This window comes from Lepidothrix coronata, unplaced genomic scaffold, assembly GCF_001604755.1.
Source record: "Lepidothrix coronata isolate B3197 unplaced genomic scaffold, Lepidothrix_coronata-1.0 Scaffold170, whole genome shotgun sequence".
NCBI classification, from domain to species: domain Eukaryota; kingdom Metazoa; phylum Chordata; class Aves; order Passeriformes; family Pipridae; genus Lepidothrix; species Lepidothrix coronata.
In genome coordinates this window covers 1,826,097-1,844,000 of record NW_016690350.1, presented here as the reverse complement: position 1 = coordinate 1,844,000, position 17,904 = coordinate 1,826,097, and the positions used below count along the sequence as shown (strand labels likewise).

The window sequence follows — 17,904 nt, the reverse complement described above, 5'->3', positions numbered from 1 at the left end:
GAAAATTCCATGAAAAAGACAGACCCATCATCAAAATTCAGGGAAAAAAGGGGAATTCCAGTGGCTATTCCTGCTCAGAACCAGAGCAGCCTGATTTCCCCTGACTGAACACAATATTTGGGGGGGACTGGGAACATAGATTAAAAGATTACATTAAAAAAAACCTCAATTAGGCCTCTGAATTAGGTACATAATTACTCAGTTACAGCCCTTGCTGATGCCAACTCAGTGTCAAAGCTTTGGCAACGTTATCCAAGGAAGGACAGAAAAACTAATCTGAACTTCACTTCTTCAGGATAGACTTAATGTGTGTGCAACCAACACATAAAAATATTTGCTGCTTTTCTGCACCTGGCATTTCTACTGATAAAAAAGGCAAGTTTGGATTTCAGGGGGAAAGGAGGGGGTCAGAGTTATTAACCTCAGGACTTTCTTACCTTTCTAAATATTTGTCCCATTAGAAAGCATTAAAAATTAAATAAAGATGAAATTATGCAGAAAAAAAAAGCCCCTATTCCAGTACAAATAATGTAGTATATATAAGTGGGATTTCAACAGCAATTTTATGCCCTTAAGGCCAGAGACACCACTTTTCCAGCATGGTTCTTATAATGATGCATTTTCCTTCACACCACAATTACATATTACTCTAAGTCTTAGGTTTTTTAAAGCAGCCAAAGTGGTTATTTCAATTCTGCTACAGAGACTTCTGTAGGTTTGTTTGGGTTTTTTATATTTTTTACCATATTTCGAACTTTTCCTTGTTTTCTTCCACAAAATGAGCATTTCACATATTACAGATTTGGGTCTGACTGGGATTGAAAACCACTGAAGACATAGAATTAATTCTATGACTTCAGTGGGCAGCAGGAACCCAAATTATCATATATATTTACATTATTCATACAATGCTTATTAAAAAAAAAAAAAAAGTGAAAAATAACCACCATAATCAACATTTCCTTATATCCCAGCTTGGATGGACTGAAGTATAGTGGATATACCTTTATATTCCTACTCTTATCCACTCCTATGAGGTTTGCTTTGAAAATGAAAAACAGCATTAATTGCATGCTAGAAAAATGTCCCAAACAATGATGGCATTTGGAAAACAAACAAAACCCCCACAAACACAAATGCTTGGGAAAGCAGGTCCTATTTACCTATATTCCCCAAAGATTTCATCTTTTATTGATTGAGCTTCGGGATCTGGATGCAAATCTTCTTTTTCTTTCACTGTGCAAATAAAATAAAGGACAGATCTGTGGGTCGTGTTCCCACGTGGACTTTTCTCTTCCCAGATGAATTGGGAAAACCTCCTGTCATCACCCACAGCCTGACCTGGAGCTGGCTGGACACACTATAATTTGGGGCTATTCCCTAATTTTTTAAAAGCTGGAAAGTGTTTATAGGATCCTGGAATGGTTTGGGTTGGAAGGGACCTCAAAGCTCACCCAGTCCCATCCCCTGCCATGGACAAGGACACCTTCCACTAGCCCAGGTTGCTCCAAGCCCCGTCCAACCTGGCATTGAATATTTTCCAGGGCTGGGGAATCTACCACCTCTCTGGGCAACCAGAGTTATACTGCAATACTTAGAATTAAGTCCTTACTAATTTCTTTAAAAATTGTAGTATGACTTTTAACAAAATATTCTCTTTTTAGCAAAACAGTCACTTTTTTTTAAGTTTGGCTTCCTGTGGAAGTTCTGTCAGTGTGTCAAGCAGCAGTTATCAGGTGGGAAGTGAGCAGGGAGCCCTGCCAACAAGGAACTTTGGCTGGATTAAATGCTGGAAGATTCACTGAAGATTCAATCAAAAGCCTTGGCCAGCTCTCTGACCAGCACACGGCACTGTCTCACCCAGAGAGCACAGTTTCACTTGTATTCATTAAAATCCCTTCTGTGGATATTTATCAAAAGCTACAAATCCTAATTGGATGTTTGTGCTCGAGGCTTTGCTGCCCCCAGAGAGAAAAGGCTGAAGGATGTTTGTTATTAACATGTGGAAAACAGCGAAAGGACAATAAATCCATTTACCTGAATATTTTCCTCCTTTATTTCTCCTGACAAAGCAAATGGTGAGCAGCAGCAGGGTGAGCAGAGCTATGGCACACATCAGTCCAATGAACCACCCCTGGGTGGAAATCCCATCATAAATTCCAGCATAGGCTTGGGGAAATGGAAGAGGAGCAAAAAGGAAGAAAATTAATCAGAGAAAAAGGGCATCACCCTGTGATAACATAAATACATCACATGCTCTCTGCTGGATCCTAATTGAACCAGTCTATCACTACTTATGGTGTTCTACCTAAATGCAAGGCAGAAACACATCCAGAGCGTGGCATTTTTGGATTTAAGGGGAACACAGAGTGTACAAGGCACAACACAGACATTTCAGAAAGGTAGTTCTGAGAGAGCAGTTGACTCACAGGATTAACACCACACAGCAAAGCTGAGCAGAGAGTTGTTAAGCCTCTCATGCAAAAGCAGTTTTGCGAAAGAGAGAGTGAGTTAAAAGTGCCCCCAGCACATGCAAATCACCAGACTGGCCACTTCAAATGGATTTATATCACAGCACTACCCTTTTGAAATCCCACAGGAGGGAAAGCTGCTTTGGAAAGGTCTGGGATTGTTCCAGTGCATCAGGTAATGCCCAGGAATCAGCAGAGAACCTCAGATGTGTTTGTGCTCCCGTGGGATTCAACTGCGAGGGCCAACTTACAAATCACAGGGGAAAATGATGATTTTGGAAGACTTTTCACTGCACGAACACCAGATGGAACCTCAACATGGAGTCACATTCAGAATGTTTATCACCTGGAAGGGTTTTGTGGCTCACCTCTCCCCCTTGTCTCAATTACATCTTCAAAAATGCTATTGTTATCAACCCAGTTCTTAGTCACTAGTCGAACTGTGTACTCAGTGCCAGGCTCAAGTGCCTCAATGGGGTGAAACTTTTGGGTGGGTTTGACTGCATCAGAAATCCTGCCGGTCCCTTTACCTACGGAATGTACACAGTCAGGTCACACTGGTTAATGGGAGTCATCCAACAAAAGGCCTGTGAAATGCACACTCACAAACAAGGCAAAGAACACACAAATAGGACACACACAAGGATTTTCGACCTTTGTCATCAGGCAATTTGATTTCTCAAAGTAAAAAAAAACCAAACCAAACCAAACCAAAACATTCCCCCTGCTTGATTTTTTAATATTCCATCAGGTGAAATAAAAGAGCTGAGTGAAGTAATCCTGATGTTTATGGAGGGGTTGGTACATCTCCCAGGATGAAAGTTAATATTGATGGGGGATTATGGATCTGCTTTAACTAATGCATGCTTAAAAAATTACAACTTGCAAACGGGCTCACTGTGTAAAGATAATCTGGGGTTTGATGCTTCTCCCATTGAACTGAGCTCAGCAGGGAAGCACAGACAGCTTGTTATCTGGATATGGATTCTTATATGCCTCACAGAAAGAAATAACATCGGGATTTGTACTCATTTCTCTCCTGACAGTAGTTTTCCATGTCCTTTCAAACTCTACAATGCCTCGTTTCAATAGAGCTGGAGTTCGCTTTTAAATTGATATTTAAGCACTTAAATGTTCCTGATGAGTTTCATATTTGATCAAGAGACGGGAAGTTCCAGTAGCTTTGGTTTTAGATACTTGCAAAACACCTCCTGTAACCTCTGTCTGCATTCAGACTGGGGGGTATTAAATAAGCTTTTTCAAAACAGCATTTGTGGAGAAAAAAAAAGGACATAATGCCTGAACAGGAACAGCCTGTTCATAGCAGCCAGTTCAGAACTGTGGGTGACATGAAGGGATCTCTTAATCATCAGCATGGGAGTGTCTCTGTCCTCCATGGCAGGAGAGAGACTGGGGGGCTGCATTTGATAAAAATAACTCTTTAATTGTTCTCGGTTGCCCAGTTTGCCTGTTTTATCCAAAGTGGTCTAAACTAAAGGTGGAGCACACAGTGTAATTTGAAAACTGCTCTGCCAACTAGCAGTGGTAGTAAAACAATGTTCATTAATACTTCGACTAGTGAACAAGCAAAGCAAGAAGCTGCTGGAGATTAAGGCTGAGTTGACAGCTGAAGGGAGAAAAAACCAAAAAGATTAAGACAAATCCAAGCACAGTCAAAGCAGCAGTTCAAGATAAGTTTTCCAAGGCAACTCTACATGTATTACAATAAGCAGTTAAATTAGTAGCCCATTGGGACCCAGAGAGAACACATCCAGCTGAAATACTGCTGATACTGAAGCACAGCTCATTAGCATAAATTAATCCATCTATCAGTAATTTTTTGCTAAATGAAGTATGTGAAACCCAGCTATAATTTTTAATCAAACTGCAAATTAGGCAACAGGATACCACAGGTATATTTTAATTACACGCTCTAAAATCAAGGCATCAGAAAAATGTATTTAATGGAAATATTACCCACAAAGTAGCACAAATGAACATGAACCTTCAACCCAGTGTCTATTAAATACCATAAAACACTTGTTTATGACATGATAACCACATGATCCAGTGTGTACACAACACTAGCAAGCATTTATCCTGAATTCCTGGGAAGTTAAAGCTGGAGCTCACTGGCAGCCCACAGCTGTGGTTTGTTGTGCAGATTCTTAAACCAGCTTAACTAGGCCCTGTCTCCCACCTATTTATGTCCAGCTTGTGCCAACCTCTTCTTTTTGAATGATCAGCTCTTTGTAGAAGCAGAAATGGGAGCTGATGTGGCTGGAAAATACCCCTTTTTCTGCCCAGTTGTTGCTCAGCTGTCTCAGATCCTCCAGCTGTGCCACTGCCCTGGCACATGGAGCAGCACAAGGCTGGGAGGAACATTCTGGGATGAGGTTAGAGCCCAACTTGAGCTGGGACTGGGGATTTGCCATTGGATCTCCAGCGTATTTACCATCACCTATCCCAAAACACTGATTTTTCCTTTATAACTCAGAACAAGTGTCCAGTGATTATGAGGTTTCTTTCCACGCCATTTCTTATGTTCTGTGTTACACACTCGATATTGGACCTACAGAGGAGAAAGCCTGGCTAATTGGGGCTGGAATAGAAAAAGCAGTGTGGGATCCTGAAAAATAAAAGCAAAGATACCCAGACAAGGAAAATCTCCACGTCCTGGAAGGCCAGAGAGCTGCAGGAATGAGCTTCAGAAAATTGAAAGCAGTTGAGTGAGGTTTTTAATCTCCAATAAGGGAGAAGGAACATTAGTAATAAAGGCATATCACCAGCACTTTTCATCTTCCCCCACTATTTATCAGCCATACCATGGGACTTGCATGAACATTAAACACTGAACTGCAATTTTACAATATTCCTGCCGGGCTCCAAGATTTATGAGAACAACCCAACACCCATTTTTTATAGAAGCTTATGGTATAAAGGGAAAAACAATAGAAACCACCCCCAAAGACTTCCAAGAGTGCTAGTTCTCCAAAAGTTAGCACATCTGTTATAAAACAGACTTAGATAAAAAAAGCTGGCAGTCTAATAGCTAAATAATAATTGTGGGCAGCATCTTCATTTATAACCATACCTGTCTAAATACATCTGGAAAGTTGAACTTTCATTAATTTTCCCCTGCTGTCTGGCTGTTAAAAGTGTATAAATATGCATCCCAAGTATCCTTCATCTCCTGGGCTTTTTTAGTGCAGGAAGTAATTCATGCTAAATTGGGATTATTTTAATCTGTAGAGATTAGTGAGCCTGTTGTACACCAAGTCTACTGAGAAGAATTTAGAGGTGAGGTGGTGATCAGGAAATTTTCACCCAGATTTCACTGGGTTCCCTCGATTGTGAGCAAAAAGGGTTTGCTGGTAACAGCACCAGTGGTTACATGTGGCCAAGGTTTTGTGTTATTCCTTTTCCCTGTGCCTGTGGCAAAAGAGAACTAAAACCCCATTTGTTACAAATGGTTACTCTGGTCACGAAGGAAAGTAAGAACCTCTGGCTAAGATTTTCAAAAAGCCTTTAGAAGTTACGTGCCCATTGCCACGGAAATGTAATAAAACTGGTGAGCCTCTATTTCTTGGCTCTTCTGGAAAATAAAGCTACATTTGGAAGGTTTCCTCTGAATTTTTTGTTAATGTTTGAATTTCTGGACACACGGTGATAATTCTCAACATGGATTACATGTTCAGTAATCCTCGAGAACCACTGGTAACAAGATGAAAAGCAGCTTTGATATATTAAATTATTTTTCTTCGCTTATGCAAACACATTATTTTGTGTTACGTTTCTGAGGGCTGACGTTCCTTGGGAAATGGACATTTTCAAGGGTAAATTAATTAGTTTGTAGGTCATTTGAGAAATAATGTTTGTAAATGTAAAATTAGAGAGAAATCTCATTTTCTTAAAACACCACACTTTCTTCTGTGGAAGGAAACTAAGATGAAGCCACAAAAATTAAAGTATTCTTCATTTTGCAGTACAATGCAAGTATCCTTTTGCCCAGAATCTTCATGATTGTCCACAGTATTTTATCAAGAGATGATAAAGATATTAGGTTGCCTATCAGGGTTTCATAGCTGAGTTACTGTGGCCATGTTTAAGATCTGTCATAGGAAAAAGGCCTTTTATGAAGAAACAGAGATGTGAGCATGGGATGATCCTGAAGTACATTTCCTACCTAAATGATTCTCTGCTTCTACCCATTAATCTATACAGAGAATTATATTTATTTAATTGATGTGAACTTTTTTTACTAAATTCAGCCATTCCTGCCACTGCAAACTCATCACTGGGAAATGTTTTCCTCATAAAATACAGGCTGGAAAAATTATAATGTAGAGCAAAGCAATTTTCTCTGCACAGCCTTGTTTTCAGTGGTGCTACAGTCATACTCTTATATGTACATATTTAAAAAAAAGAGATGGGTTTTTATTTCTGATTCCAGACTACAACAACAGAGGTAACTCCAAATAAATGAAGTCAATAGCAGATAAAGTATATCCATGATAAAATGTGAATGAAAGCAGAGCTTCCACCTCAACATCTGCACTTTCTTGGCAGAATGTATCATGAAATTCTGAAATACCCCTGGCAAAGGCTGTATTACAGCAGGGGAAGTTATTCAAAGCCTTAAAATGAACAAGGAGAGCTTTATGGTTTTATTATTAAACTGGATATAGAATCCCTGAATCAAACCCCAGAGTGCTCCATCACAGAGTTTCATTTCAGAGGGCACCACATTTTATATCTGTCATTTACGGGGGTCATTTTGAATGATAAACTTTGACTTCTGAAATCACTCCCTTTCTTCAAAAAGAGAGATTGTTTTAATTTTGAGCAATTGCCTCCCTTCCCACACCACAGCTTAAAACCCCAAGAAGGTCACTGAAAAGAGTGATTTTTTTTTTTCCCAGCCTATCACGTTTAGTTGAAAAATATCTGAACAATTTAGCCAGCAAATAATGACACAGAACTCTAATGGCATCTCAGTGACAGATGCAGTGCCCTAATTTAGGGTGGCTTGAGAACCAGCCAGGAGCACATAAATCACAGAACTGGACCCTTGCAGCTTTTATTAATTACCCTACTCTATTCCAAGAGCAACAAGAACAAGTTGTTGCCACTGCTGGAAAACAGTCCGAGGAAAGAAGGGAATGAGAATAAAGAAATGGCAACATTCTCATCCCACAGACTGGGATGCATCTCATAAACCCTGACAAGGTTATTCCAAGAAGTTATAGAATCTCCAGTGGCCAAAACACATTTTTCTGGTTGCCCAATGAAGGCCAGAAAAGGTAACTAATGAGGGGAAATGGTGGATTTTTAGCTGGGAAAAAAAAATCTTTTTATTTCCTTAATGAAGAATAAATTTTAAATCATGGTGATTAATAAATACGATTATTAATAGACTAATGGGTAGAATAATAGTTTCTACTAGTATACTACAGTGAGACTGTAGGCTCCAAGACAGCTGAGAAGTTTTACTTCTAGAGAAAAGAAACTGCAGATCACAACTGGATCCTGAACTGAGATGTGATGAGTTTAAAGTACTATTCAAATGTTTTACCAATAACTGAAAAGAATTCTGCAACTTAGAAGTCCAGAAGGGTGTTGTATAACAAGGACCACTTTTCTATTTTATATCAACATCGCTCCAGACTGTGATCTTTGCTGAAAATGATGAAGGCAGGACTCTTTTGCTTATCACGTTCTCTTTCTCCTTCCCCATGGTAAGTGCCCAGCAATGGTTTCTGATTAATAGCAGGGACCTGCTCCTCAGTGTTGAGGAGTTCTCAGACTTGCTGAGCACAGTACATTTTATTTCATTTCAGCTGAATGTGAAAGATGAGCTCTCACACAGTGCTTGCCATTTTCCTTTAAATCACTGAACATCAGTGTTTCAGGACAGGGTGTAAGTGGCACACAAATGTGCACTCCCAGTCCCTGACAAAATAATCATAAATAATGGATCAAATACACTGCAGTCAGCTCTGTGTTCATCTGGATTTTCCATGTCAAGCAGCCGACCCTAATGCTGCTGGAAGTCGCCCATCTTCATGCAAGGGCAGAATTTGGTTTTATACTATTACAGAGAACAGATTATCTGCATCTTCAATTTTCAGTTGGTGACTAAATGCAAGTCACTCATTCTAGAAAGGTTTAAAGACTTGATTGGTGGGAATAGAAACAGGGCTGCACAGCAAAATGAAACAGATGAGCTCTGCTTTTCTCAAGAGCTGCACGGCCGCATTAAGAAGTCCATTGATTGTTCTCATGGAAAGAAAAACAAATTTATTTCCTCTAATTACAAAGGAAATGTCAAGCCTGGAATATTCTCAATAGATTTTCCCATTACTCTTTAGAGCTTCTCCCCATAAAAACATATTGCCTGTGAACTTACTCCCTTGAGCCACGGTGAGTCCTTCCTCCGTGACAGGCTTCCCGCAGCCCTTGGCAGTGCAGGCCTTCACGTAGAACTTGTACTTGGTGCTGGGGCTGAGCCCCGAGAGCCTCCAGCTGAGCGTGGAGCGGTTGGTGACGCTGACATCGCTCATGGGCCCCACCTCGTGCGTCTCGTTGACTGGAAGGGAAGAGGAGCTGGGTCAGATCCTTGGAATCACAGAATGAACCAGGTTGAAAAAGACCTCTGAGATCAGCGAGTCCAACCCGTGACCCAGCCCCACCCTGTCACCCAGACCGTGGCACTGATGCCACATCCAGTCTGTCCTTAAACACCTCCAGGGACGGTGACTCCACCACCTCCCTGAGCAGCCCATTCCAGTGTCTGATCACTCCCTCTGTAAAGAATTTCTTCCCAGTGTCCAACCTAAACCTCCCCTGGTGCATCTTAAGACCGAGCCCTCTTGTCTTACTGCTGGTTGCCTGGGAGAAGAATCTGATCCCCACCTGGCTCCCGCCTCCTGTCAGGGAGTTGTAGAGAGTGAGGAGGTCTCCCCTGAGCCTCCTCTTCCCCAGGCTCAACAACCCCAGCTCCCTCAGCCTCTCCTCACAGCACTTGTGCTGTATCACAGGATATGCTGAGTTGGGAGGGACCCACAAGGAGCATCAAATCCAACCCTCAGCTCTGCACAGGACCATTCCCAAGAGTCACCCCCTGTGCCCCAGAGGATCTGCCAAATCCTCCTGGAGCTCTGGCAGCCTTGGGGCTGTGCCCACTGCCCTGGGGAGCCTGGGCAGTGCCCAACCACCCTCTGGGGGAAGAACCTTTGCCTGAGATCCAACCTGACCCTGCCCCGAAACAGCTCCAGCCATTCCCTGGGTGCTGTCCCTGATCCCCCCAGAGCAGAGCTCAGTCCCTGCCCCTCCTCTGCCCCTGCCCAGGTAGTTGAAACTGCAGTGAGGTCTCCCCTCAGTCTCCTCTTCTCCATCTGAACACACCAAGTGCCCTCAGTGTCCTCACACGGCTTCAAATCAAGGCCCTTCCCCATCTTCGTTGCCCTCCTTTGGACACTCTCTAATGGCTTAATGTCTTTTTTGTATTGTGGGACCCCAAACTGCCACAATATTGAGGGTGAGGCTGCCCCAGTGCAGAGCAGAGCGGGACAACCCCCTCCCTCAACCATTTCTGTGCCTGTTTCCAGCATGAAACGTGCCATGAACACTCCTGTGAGGGAGGCACTGCAGTGAGTGGGAATGATAAATCCTGAATAAGCATCTCACCTTCCTGCCAGGGGCTTAAATGGGATTTATATCCTCCCTGTCAATCTCTCAACTACTCACTGAGCTATTACTGTTCTTAAAAAGCTCTCTGAATCCAGATATGCACATCCTGAGTGGGAGGGAAAAAATTACTGTCTCCTGGATCATTAAATATATATGAATTGCTTCTTGCTTTGCTTCCAAACAGCTGCAAACTTTTACAAGCAAGTTAGAGGATGGTTGTGCTGCTGTGCTCTGCTCTGCCTCGGCACAGTGGGCAGCTGGAGGAGGGGCTGGGAGAAGACTGAGAGAAGGTCTTCTAAATACACAGAAATATCTGCAGGGAGGGGTCAGGAGGATGGACCAGGCTCTGCTCAGTGGTACCAAGCAACTGGGCAAGAGGCAACAGGCAGAAAATGATGTCCAGGATGTTCCACCTGGACATGAGGAAGAATTTTATTCTCTGGGTGACTGAGCTCTGAAACAGAGACCAGAGAGGGTGTGGAGTTTCCCTCACTGGAGATATTCCAGAGCCATGGACACAATCCTATGCCATGTGCTCTGGGATAACCCTGTCTGAGCAGGGAAGTTGGACCAGATGACCCACTGTGATCCCTTCCAACCTGACCCATTCTGTGATTCCATAATTAAACAGATCCACGCTCTGCCCACAGTGATCAAAACCAAAGGGAAGATCCAACCTCAAGCCCCTTGCAAAGGTAACTGGGCAGTTCTACAATCAACAGAGATTAATGAAAAGTACATGGGGTTTTACATTTTTTGTAAATAGGGCACAGTCTTATCCTCAAACAACATATAAAATACCCAGAACCGTCACCACACAGCTGGTGTTATGGGACCAATACTGGGTCTTGCCTGAGGTTATCTGCTCTGTTTCTCTGCTCTCTTTCAAAGGCAAGATAGAAAGAAATACCCCTTTTATTAGGTTATTTCTCAGTGATTACTCAGTAACATGACTCAGGTGGTTTGTCTGTGTTTCTGCTGAGGCACCTTACGGGGGGGAGAAGCTCACTGACACCACGTGCAGATCTGTATAAATGCGGCTTTACAAGTGCTCTCCTTACAATTTATTTTGCATTGAATGAGTTTCACTTCAGTAAAATGCACCTACAATTTACATGTCTTATTAACTGCTACATAAAGTATAATTTGCAAACACGAAATAATTGAATTAGCCCATCAGTGTGGGATAGGGCATGGCAATAACGTGTGCTTACATGGGAAAAGTGCCTGGAAAACTTTTAGCTCTGGAAGCTGACTTCAGCCTGCCCTCTAGCAGCCTGTGTGCACATCACATCTGTGGTTTTAATTCAACTGGTCATGCTGCAATTCTAAACTCCAAGGAAACCGAGCACGTACTTATCTGGTATTGCAAAATGTAGCCAGTGAGGTGGCCGTTGGCTTTCCTGGGAAGTCCCCACGACAGAGTGACAGAGTCCTTGTCAAAGTTCAGGATCCTCAGAAAACGTGGCTGTTCAGGGACTGGAAGACACAGGGATTATCCTTCAGAGAGGACTGAACAGGTCTGTCCTCCACATGCTTGTTAAATGAGGATACAGTTTAGCTCAACACCTACAGCTCCCCTTTCTAGTGAGGGGTTTTATGAATATTGGAGATTTTACAATCACTTTAGATAAGAAAATCAACTCACCATGTCACAAGGACAATTTCAATTTCTGTCCCTCCATCCCACATCCCCATTTTGTCTTACCTCCTTCTGGAGTTTCAAACACCACGGGGGAGCTCTCGGGGCCATCCCCTCGGGAGTTGTAAGCAAGGACAGTTAAGCGGAATTCACTGAAGGGATCCAGGCCAGGAATCATCCCATAGTTCCTGTCTCCTACAAACGTTAGGAAGTGTTTCTCTGGGTGGTGCCTCTTCCCATCCAGCATGCTTTTTGTTTTCCACCAACTGACCTGCGTGGAGATTGGGATTTCTATAACAAATCACGTTAATGATAATAATTTCTCTCACCTTCCCAAAAATGAGAGATTGCAAATCATCCTTGATCTGGGATTCCTTTAGTAGTTTGTTCAACTATATAGAAATATTTAAAGAGAAACTTTTAACCTTATAGCCTCTTAAATGTCCACGAACTCTGTCCCTTGGTATTCCAAACCAGAAGACTTTGACCAGTGTGCTGTTCACAACATCCACCGACACGCCCGAAGGAGCAGCATCTGGGACTGTAAAAACAAAAGTACCAGGAATTAAAGACCCTCCCAAGAGCCCAGAATCCCAGTGTTCACAGCTCCAGGGCTTGGCTTTCCAGCTCAAACCGTGGCAGTTCACGCAGTCTTACTGCTGGCAAGAAAACAGCCATTCCACCTGCAGCCAGTGGGTGAAATGGGCCAATAAACATGATTTTTTCCATATCAGGGTTTTCTGCTGAGGGTTGGAATACAGGTGCACTGGGACATATGAATTTCTACACCAGTATTTATGATTTCCTGTTTCAAGCAATGCTTACAGCAGTGAGAAGAATAAAAAAATGATTAACACAGCGCTCAAGAAGGCAATCATGAAGTTTTTTTTATAATCAATTTCATTTTACAACTAAGCTCATTAAACAGTTGGATTTTAATCACTGAACAACACAGAGAGCTATTACAGTGCCTGAAAAAAAAAAAAAGAGGCCTTGATCCATTGACAACTGAATTGAAAGGAATATTTTCCAGAGATGGATATAAAATAAGACTCATCACAGACAGACAAAGAAAATAACCATGCTGTGGAGTTTCTTTCCCCCTGTTCTCACTATCCAAATACACTCTAAGGGGAGAGGCAATGCACAAGCAAACCTTATTCCCACCTGTGGGTGTGCAGTGGGAATTCTCCTATCTGAACAGCATCGAGTCCATTTCCAGCACTGAAACCTTGTGCTGGTGAAACACAGAGGGGCTGTGCCACCTGGGGGTCAAGGAAAACCACTGGACAGAAGTCCAGGCTGGAGAATATGACACATTCTTCAAGGACTCGATGGACAAGGTAACACCCAGCATCACCTGTAAGTTCACTTACAACACCCAGTGCCTGAGAGTTTGTACCCAATTAGCAGAGTTTTTAACTTCTGACAGCGTTAAACTGGTGAGTTGGGCCTCAGAGAACCCAAAGACTTTTTTTCCCACTAAATACAGCATGACTGCTACACTTCATAGGCTTCTTATGGACTGTGGCCTTCAAACAAGTAGCCAGGTTAAGGCAGCAGCTGAATTAATGAAAGCACAAGTGACCTCTCCAAAAAACCCTCACACTCCAGCAAACTGGTATCCAGTTTGTATCAGTGGTATCCCTGTCTGCTGAAGCCTCTTATGCTGGGCACTGGCATTTCAGCAGTTTTGGCTGGGAGCTGCCTAATCCCTCCCTCCATATCTGATGGTTTTGCATGCCAGGAATCCCCCATGCAGCGTGTTTTGACATGAAAGTCTCCCCTACTCACAGTCCTCTCCCGAATATCCGATGGTAACGTTTGGTTCGGGGCCGGATCCTAAATTATTGACTGCCTGGACTTTGATCTCATAAGGCACGAAGGTGGGAGTGTTTCTCACAGTCAGGGAATGTTTCTTCACCGTCTCCTCGTTCCAGTCCGTCCTGACCCCCCGCTGCCTCCAGCTCACTTTGTACTCCAGCCCCGGCCCGTTCCTCTCCACAGGTTTCAATGGCTGTGGGAGAAGTTAAAAGAGATCTTGTCTGCCTTTGTTGCAGCAATCATGAAACAGCAGCTGAGGGAAGGGGGGGGAATAATTTTGGGGAGTGTGTTACACATTGGAAGAGAAAAAGGAGAAAAAAATAAAGCCTGAACTTTTCGCTGTCACGTTAATTTTGAGATGACTGGAAGAACGATGTCACCACTCCAACAGAAATCATGACACTGACTTGAGTGAAAGGCAGAGAAACAGTTGGACTAAAACCAGATTAATTGTTAGCAGACATATTTCTGCATCCTACATACATCAGGTTTTCTTTAGCCACAGGTTTTCTCGTGTGAGGTAAAACCCCATGCCTTGAGCACAACTAAACAGCACGTTTTGGCACACGGCTGTGTGTGCCTTTTAACAGAGATAAAATTTGCATTTTATCTTAGAATTTTATGTAGCATAGCAAGTTGGGTCATTAACATTTAGATTTGTTCTGACTGCACACCAAATGCTTGAAACTGTGCCTGGATATTTAATGTGCAACTGCTGGGCTACTCTGTTTTTACCCATCAGTTGAAGAATTCATCCCAGCATGGTTCCCATCTAATTAACATTCATTTATAAAATATTAGGGGATGTATAGCAATGGCTTGTCATGAGACATTCTCCAGTTGGGTTTATTTCTGTGAAAATGTCCCACTTTAATTAATAAAGTTAAACAGTCACCTGCCCCACCAAACATGCTAAGGGTTATTTCAGTTCATTAAAACAGCTGTGGGTGTTTCCCATCATATAGACTACTTTTAATTATATTTAAATTACATGTTGTAAATATTAAATATACAATAGCTGGTATATATAAATATGTAATAATCAGTATCCAAGTTGCACAGAGAGATATGAAATGAAATGACATCAATTAGCAGCAGAAAGTGATGCCCCATTGATGCTCCTCATCCACCCAACCTAGAGGATCTGCAAAAATTCCCACTGCTCTGCTCTGAGGGACCTTTGGGATGATTGTGGCCAATGAACTGGTAGATTGGGCAGCTTTCTAACAGGCACCACTGTGAGATTCACCTCCATGGCAAAGATCCCAGGGAATGGGATTTGCAAGAGAAGCTGAAGAAGTAAAAAATTCCTACTAAAATATTACTTCTTGTTTAGAGCTAAATTGAAGCACTGCTTGAATCGTATTTTGATCTCCCTTAATGCTGCAAATCCATGGCTGAAAATCTAGTCACTAATGCTCAGCTGGTCTCTTAATCCAAAAATAGGCAGATTAACATCATTTTGCAGTTTTTGTCTGTCAGAAATAGCATGTTCAGTGCCCAGCAGTTCCTCAGAAAAGCACACAGGAAAGGCCATAAATAAATGAATATCCTGTTTACAGCATTTTAATGATTCAACAAGATTTAACAAAGTCTTTCCAGCCCATTCTCTGCCTTCAGTCTCAGCTTTCACTTCCAGTTTTGCCCAGTCTGAGCAGTGATTAAAGGCTTCCCAGAGAGGAGCAGAACTTGCTTCTGTTCAATGAAGTCATACCAGCATTTCCCAGTAAAAATACTGGGTATTACCACCCTGAATCCTTAAGGTTGGAAAAAACCTCCAAGGTCATCAAGTCCAACCTTTTCTGAGAGGTGGGATTGTCCTCCCTGACCCTGGGCTGTGTCACACAGCAAAAATCCCACTCAAATCCAAGCCAATGGAGAGTGGACCATCTCCTTTTGGATGCAATTACAGCCTAAACCAGAAGTTCACACTGGGGAAACATTTATTGTTCCCCACTGGGAGCAGCAGATTGAAAAATAAATCTCATGTAAATTGTGTGTAATTCTAGCCACAACAAAGATATGCTTCCTTCCACACTTGTGGAAATTTGTGTTAAATGAAGGCATATGTAACCCTCCCAACTGTTGGCACAGAACCTGTAAGCTCGAAACCCAAGGAAATTTGAAGATTGGAAACCATCCTCAAGACTTTTACACAGTTCCTTTGATGCACCTCATATGCTTTGGGGCTTCATCCACAATCCTGTAGCTCTTGGTGTAAAAATTCAAGCTCGTTCTCTTGGACAAGGGATCTGTGGCATTTCTTAACCTCCAGGCTGGAAGGGCAGAAGCCACAAGTCACCCATCCCCTCCCTGGGCCTGGCTGCTCCTCCTGCAGAGCAGGGTAAGACCACAATTATTTGAAGCGCTTTCTGGTGTACCAGAAGCACAGATGAGAAAATTTTGTGGGATTCTCACGGTGCTTTATAGGACTTCTATATTTTTTTAATATCTGGTGAAGTTAGACATAAAAAACTGTCTTTTGAAACAAAAGTGATGCTGGGGGAGAAAATCCAGAACACATTTAAGCCAGTGACAGATTTACCTTTGGCTTCAGAAGAGTAAAGGATTCCACCTATAGAATTTGCTACTATTTCCTAGAAAACAGAGGTAGGAGAAGGGGAGACAAAGTCCATTAAAGGGAATAAAGGGAGCCACTGGGGTTTTTTTAAATGTAATTATATTCCAACAAGAAACAACATAGCATGATAAATTCCATGCTGCTTTAGAAACTGATGCTTGAAGATGGAACCTGTTTCCATATTGTAGCATTTACAGACACGTTTTCCTTACCTCCCATTTCATCACCATCTCATTGGGTTCAGAAGCCTCAACTCGGATGTTTTCTGGGTTCTTGTCTGGAGCTGGAACCACACAGGTGACAAGGTTAGTTTGCATATCCTGGGGTTTACTTGCATTTAGTATTTAAATGCACAACAAGCATCAAAAAGCATTTCTTACGTCTCTCTTAGGGAAAGACACCTAAACAAAAAAACACTTGTGAGATTAATTACTTGGATCAGCAGAGCTGACGTGATCAAAACACATTGTATATGCAGTTTTGATTCCTAAGTGTCCCTGTTGGTTGGAGCCACCAGCTAACATGGAATTGTGACTTTTGGATTGGAAAGCACCAGATGTAGGGGGATTGTGAGGACGAGATTTGTCTCCCTGTGGGGACAGCAAACAGAAGGTGCATCATTCGTGGGACACACACAGCTGAGAAGCTGAAGAAGGACCTGAAATTAAAGTAAAGGGGGATAAAAAAAAAAAAAAAGAGAAATGCCAAGGAATGCAAATGCTGTGCTGAACAGTTGGCCTCTAAAATGACGTGCAGGGAGACAACATTTTCTGCCACAGTGAAATGCTCTGTGAATGGAGAGTTTTGACAAGCTCAGTGCTGCTGAAAGGCTCCCTGTAAATACAGCTCTTCTCCAGCAGCTTGTCCATGAAGAGCTGCTAGGGGCTTTAAAGGTAGAAAATCAGCAGAGTGAGGTGTTAGAGGTAGGAAAAACACAGCAGCCTGGACTCTTCCCTCTGGCACCCTCTGGAATTTTATGTAGCACAGCAAGTTGGGTCATTAACATTTAGATTTGTCCTAACTACACACCAAATGCTTGAAACTGTGCCTGGACACTTAATGTGCAACTGCTGGGCTACTCTGTTTTTACCAATCACTGAAGAATTCATCCCAGCATGGCTCCCATCTAATTAACATTCATTTATAAAATAGCAGAAGATGTATGACAATGGCTTGTCATGAGACGTTCCCCAGTTGATTTTGTTTCCCTGAAAACTTGCTACTTTCATTAATAAAGTTAATGAAAGTGGTCACCTGCTCCCCCCAAACATGCTGAGGGTTATTTCAGGCCACTGGACCAGCTGGGGGTGTTTCCCACCACATAACCTACTTTTAATAATCCTTTGAGCCGCCACCGAGAGCAGCACAAGCGCCCTTGATTTCTTCACCCCTCTGAAGTACAGGAGGGCACAGAAAACACTAAAAACCCACGAAAAATGGTAACATTCAGGAAATTAGAGAGGAGTTTTTACCAGCTGGGGGTGTTGAGTAGCGCAGGGATGGTTTGCTGGGCTGGCTCCTTCCCACGGCGTTCACGGACACGACGCGGAACTGGTAATTCACGTACGGGGCCAGGGACAGCAGGGCTGTGGTGTCATCCCCTGGGATTCTGGTGAGCTCCTGCCACCTCCCCGGCTCCCAGCGGTTCTCTTCAAACTCTATGATGGACTCTGGGCAGGAAAAGCAACAAAAAA

The 17,904-nt window shown here is 42.7% G+C and overlaps 1 protein-coding gene across 9 annotated transcripts in view; it reads right to left on the bottom strand.

Annotated features, from left to right (window-relative positions):
* CHL1 (cell adhesion molecule L1 like) overlaps positions 1-17,904 on the bottom strand; it is a 145,539-nt gene that overhangs the window by 5,894 nt on the left and 121,741 nt on the right. For 6 of the 9 annotated variants that reach the window (XM_017829887.1, XM_017829892.1, XM_017829891.1 and 3 more), the window contains 10 exons: positions 17,683-17,880; positions 16,423-16,493; positions 13,600-13,822; positions 12,231-12,346; positions 11,872-12,076; positions 11,520-11,642; positions 8,881-9,060; positions 2,840-3,001; positions 2,038-2,169; positions 1,164-1,236 (listed from right to left, as the gene is read on the bottom strand). In XM_017829887.1, coding sequence (XP_017685376.1) covers positions 1,164-1,236; positions 2,038-2,169; positions 2,840-3,001; positions 8,881-9,060; positions 11,520-11,642; positions 11,872-12,076; positions 12,231-12,346; positions 13,600-13,822; positions 16,423-16,493; positions 17,683-17,880 — 1,483 coding nt within the window. Of the gene's footprint in view, positions 1-437; positions 442-1,163; positions 1,237-2,037; positions 2,170-2,839; positions 3,002-8,880; positions 9,061-11,519; positions 11,643-11,871; positions 12,077-12,230; positions 12,347-13,599; positions 13,823-16,422; positions 16,494-17,682; positions 17,881-17,904 lie in introns of all 9 variants that reach the window. The other 3 variants (XM_017829894.1, XM_017829893.1, XM_017829895.1) reach the window with 3 other exon arrangements.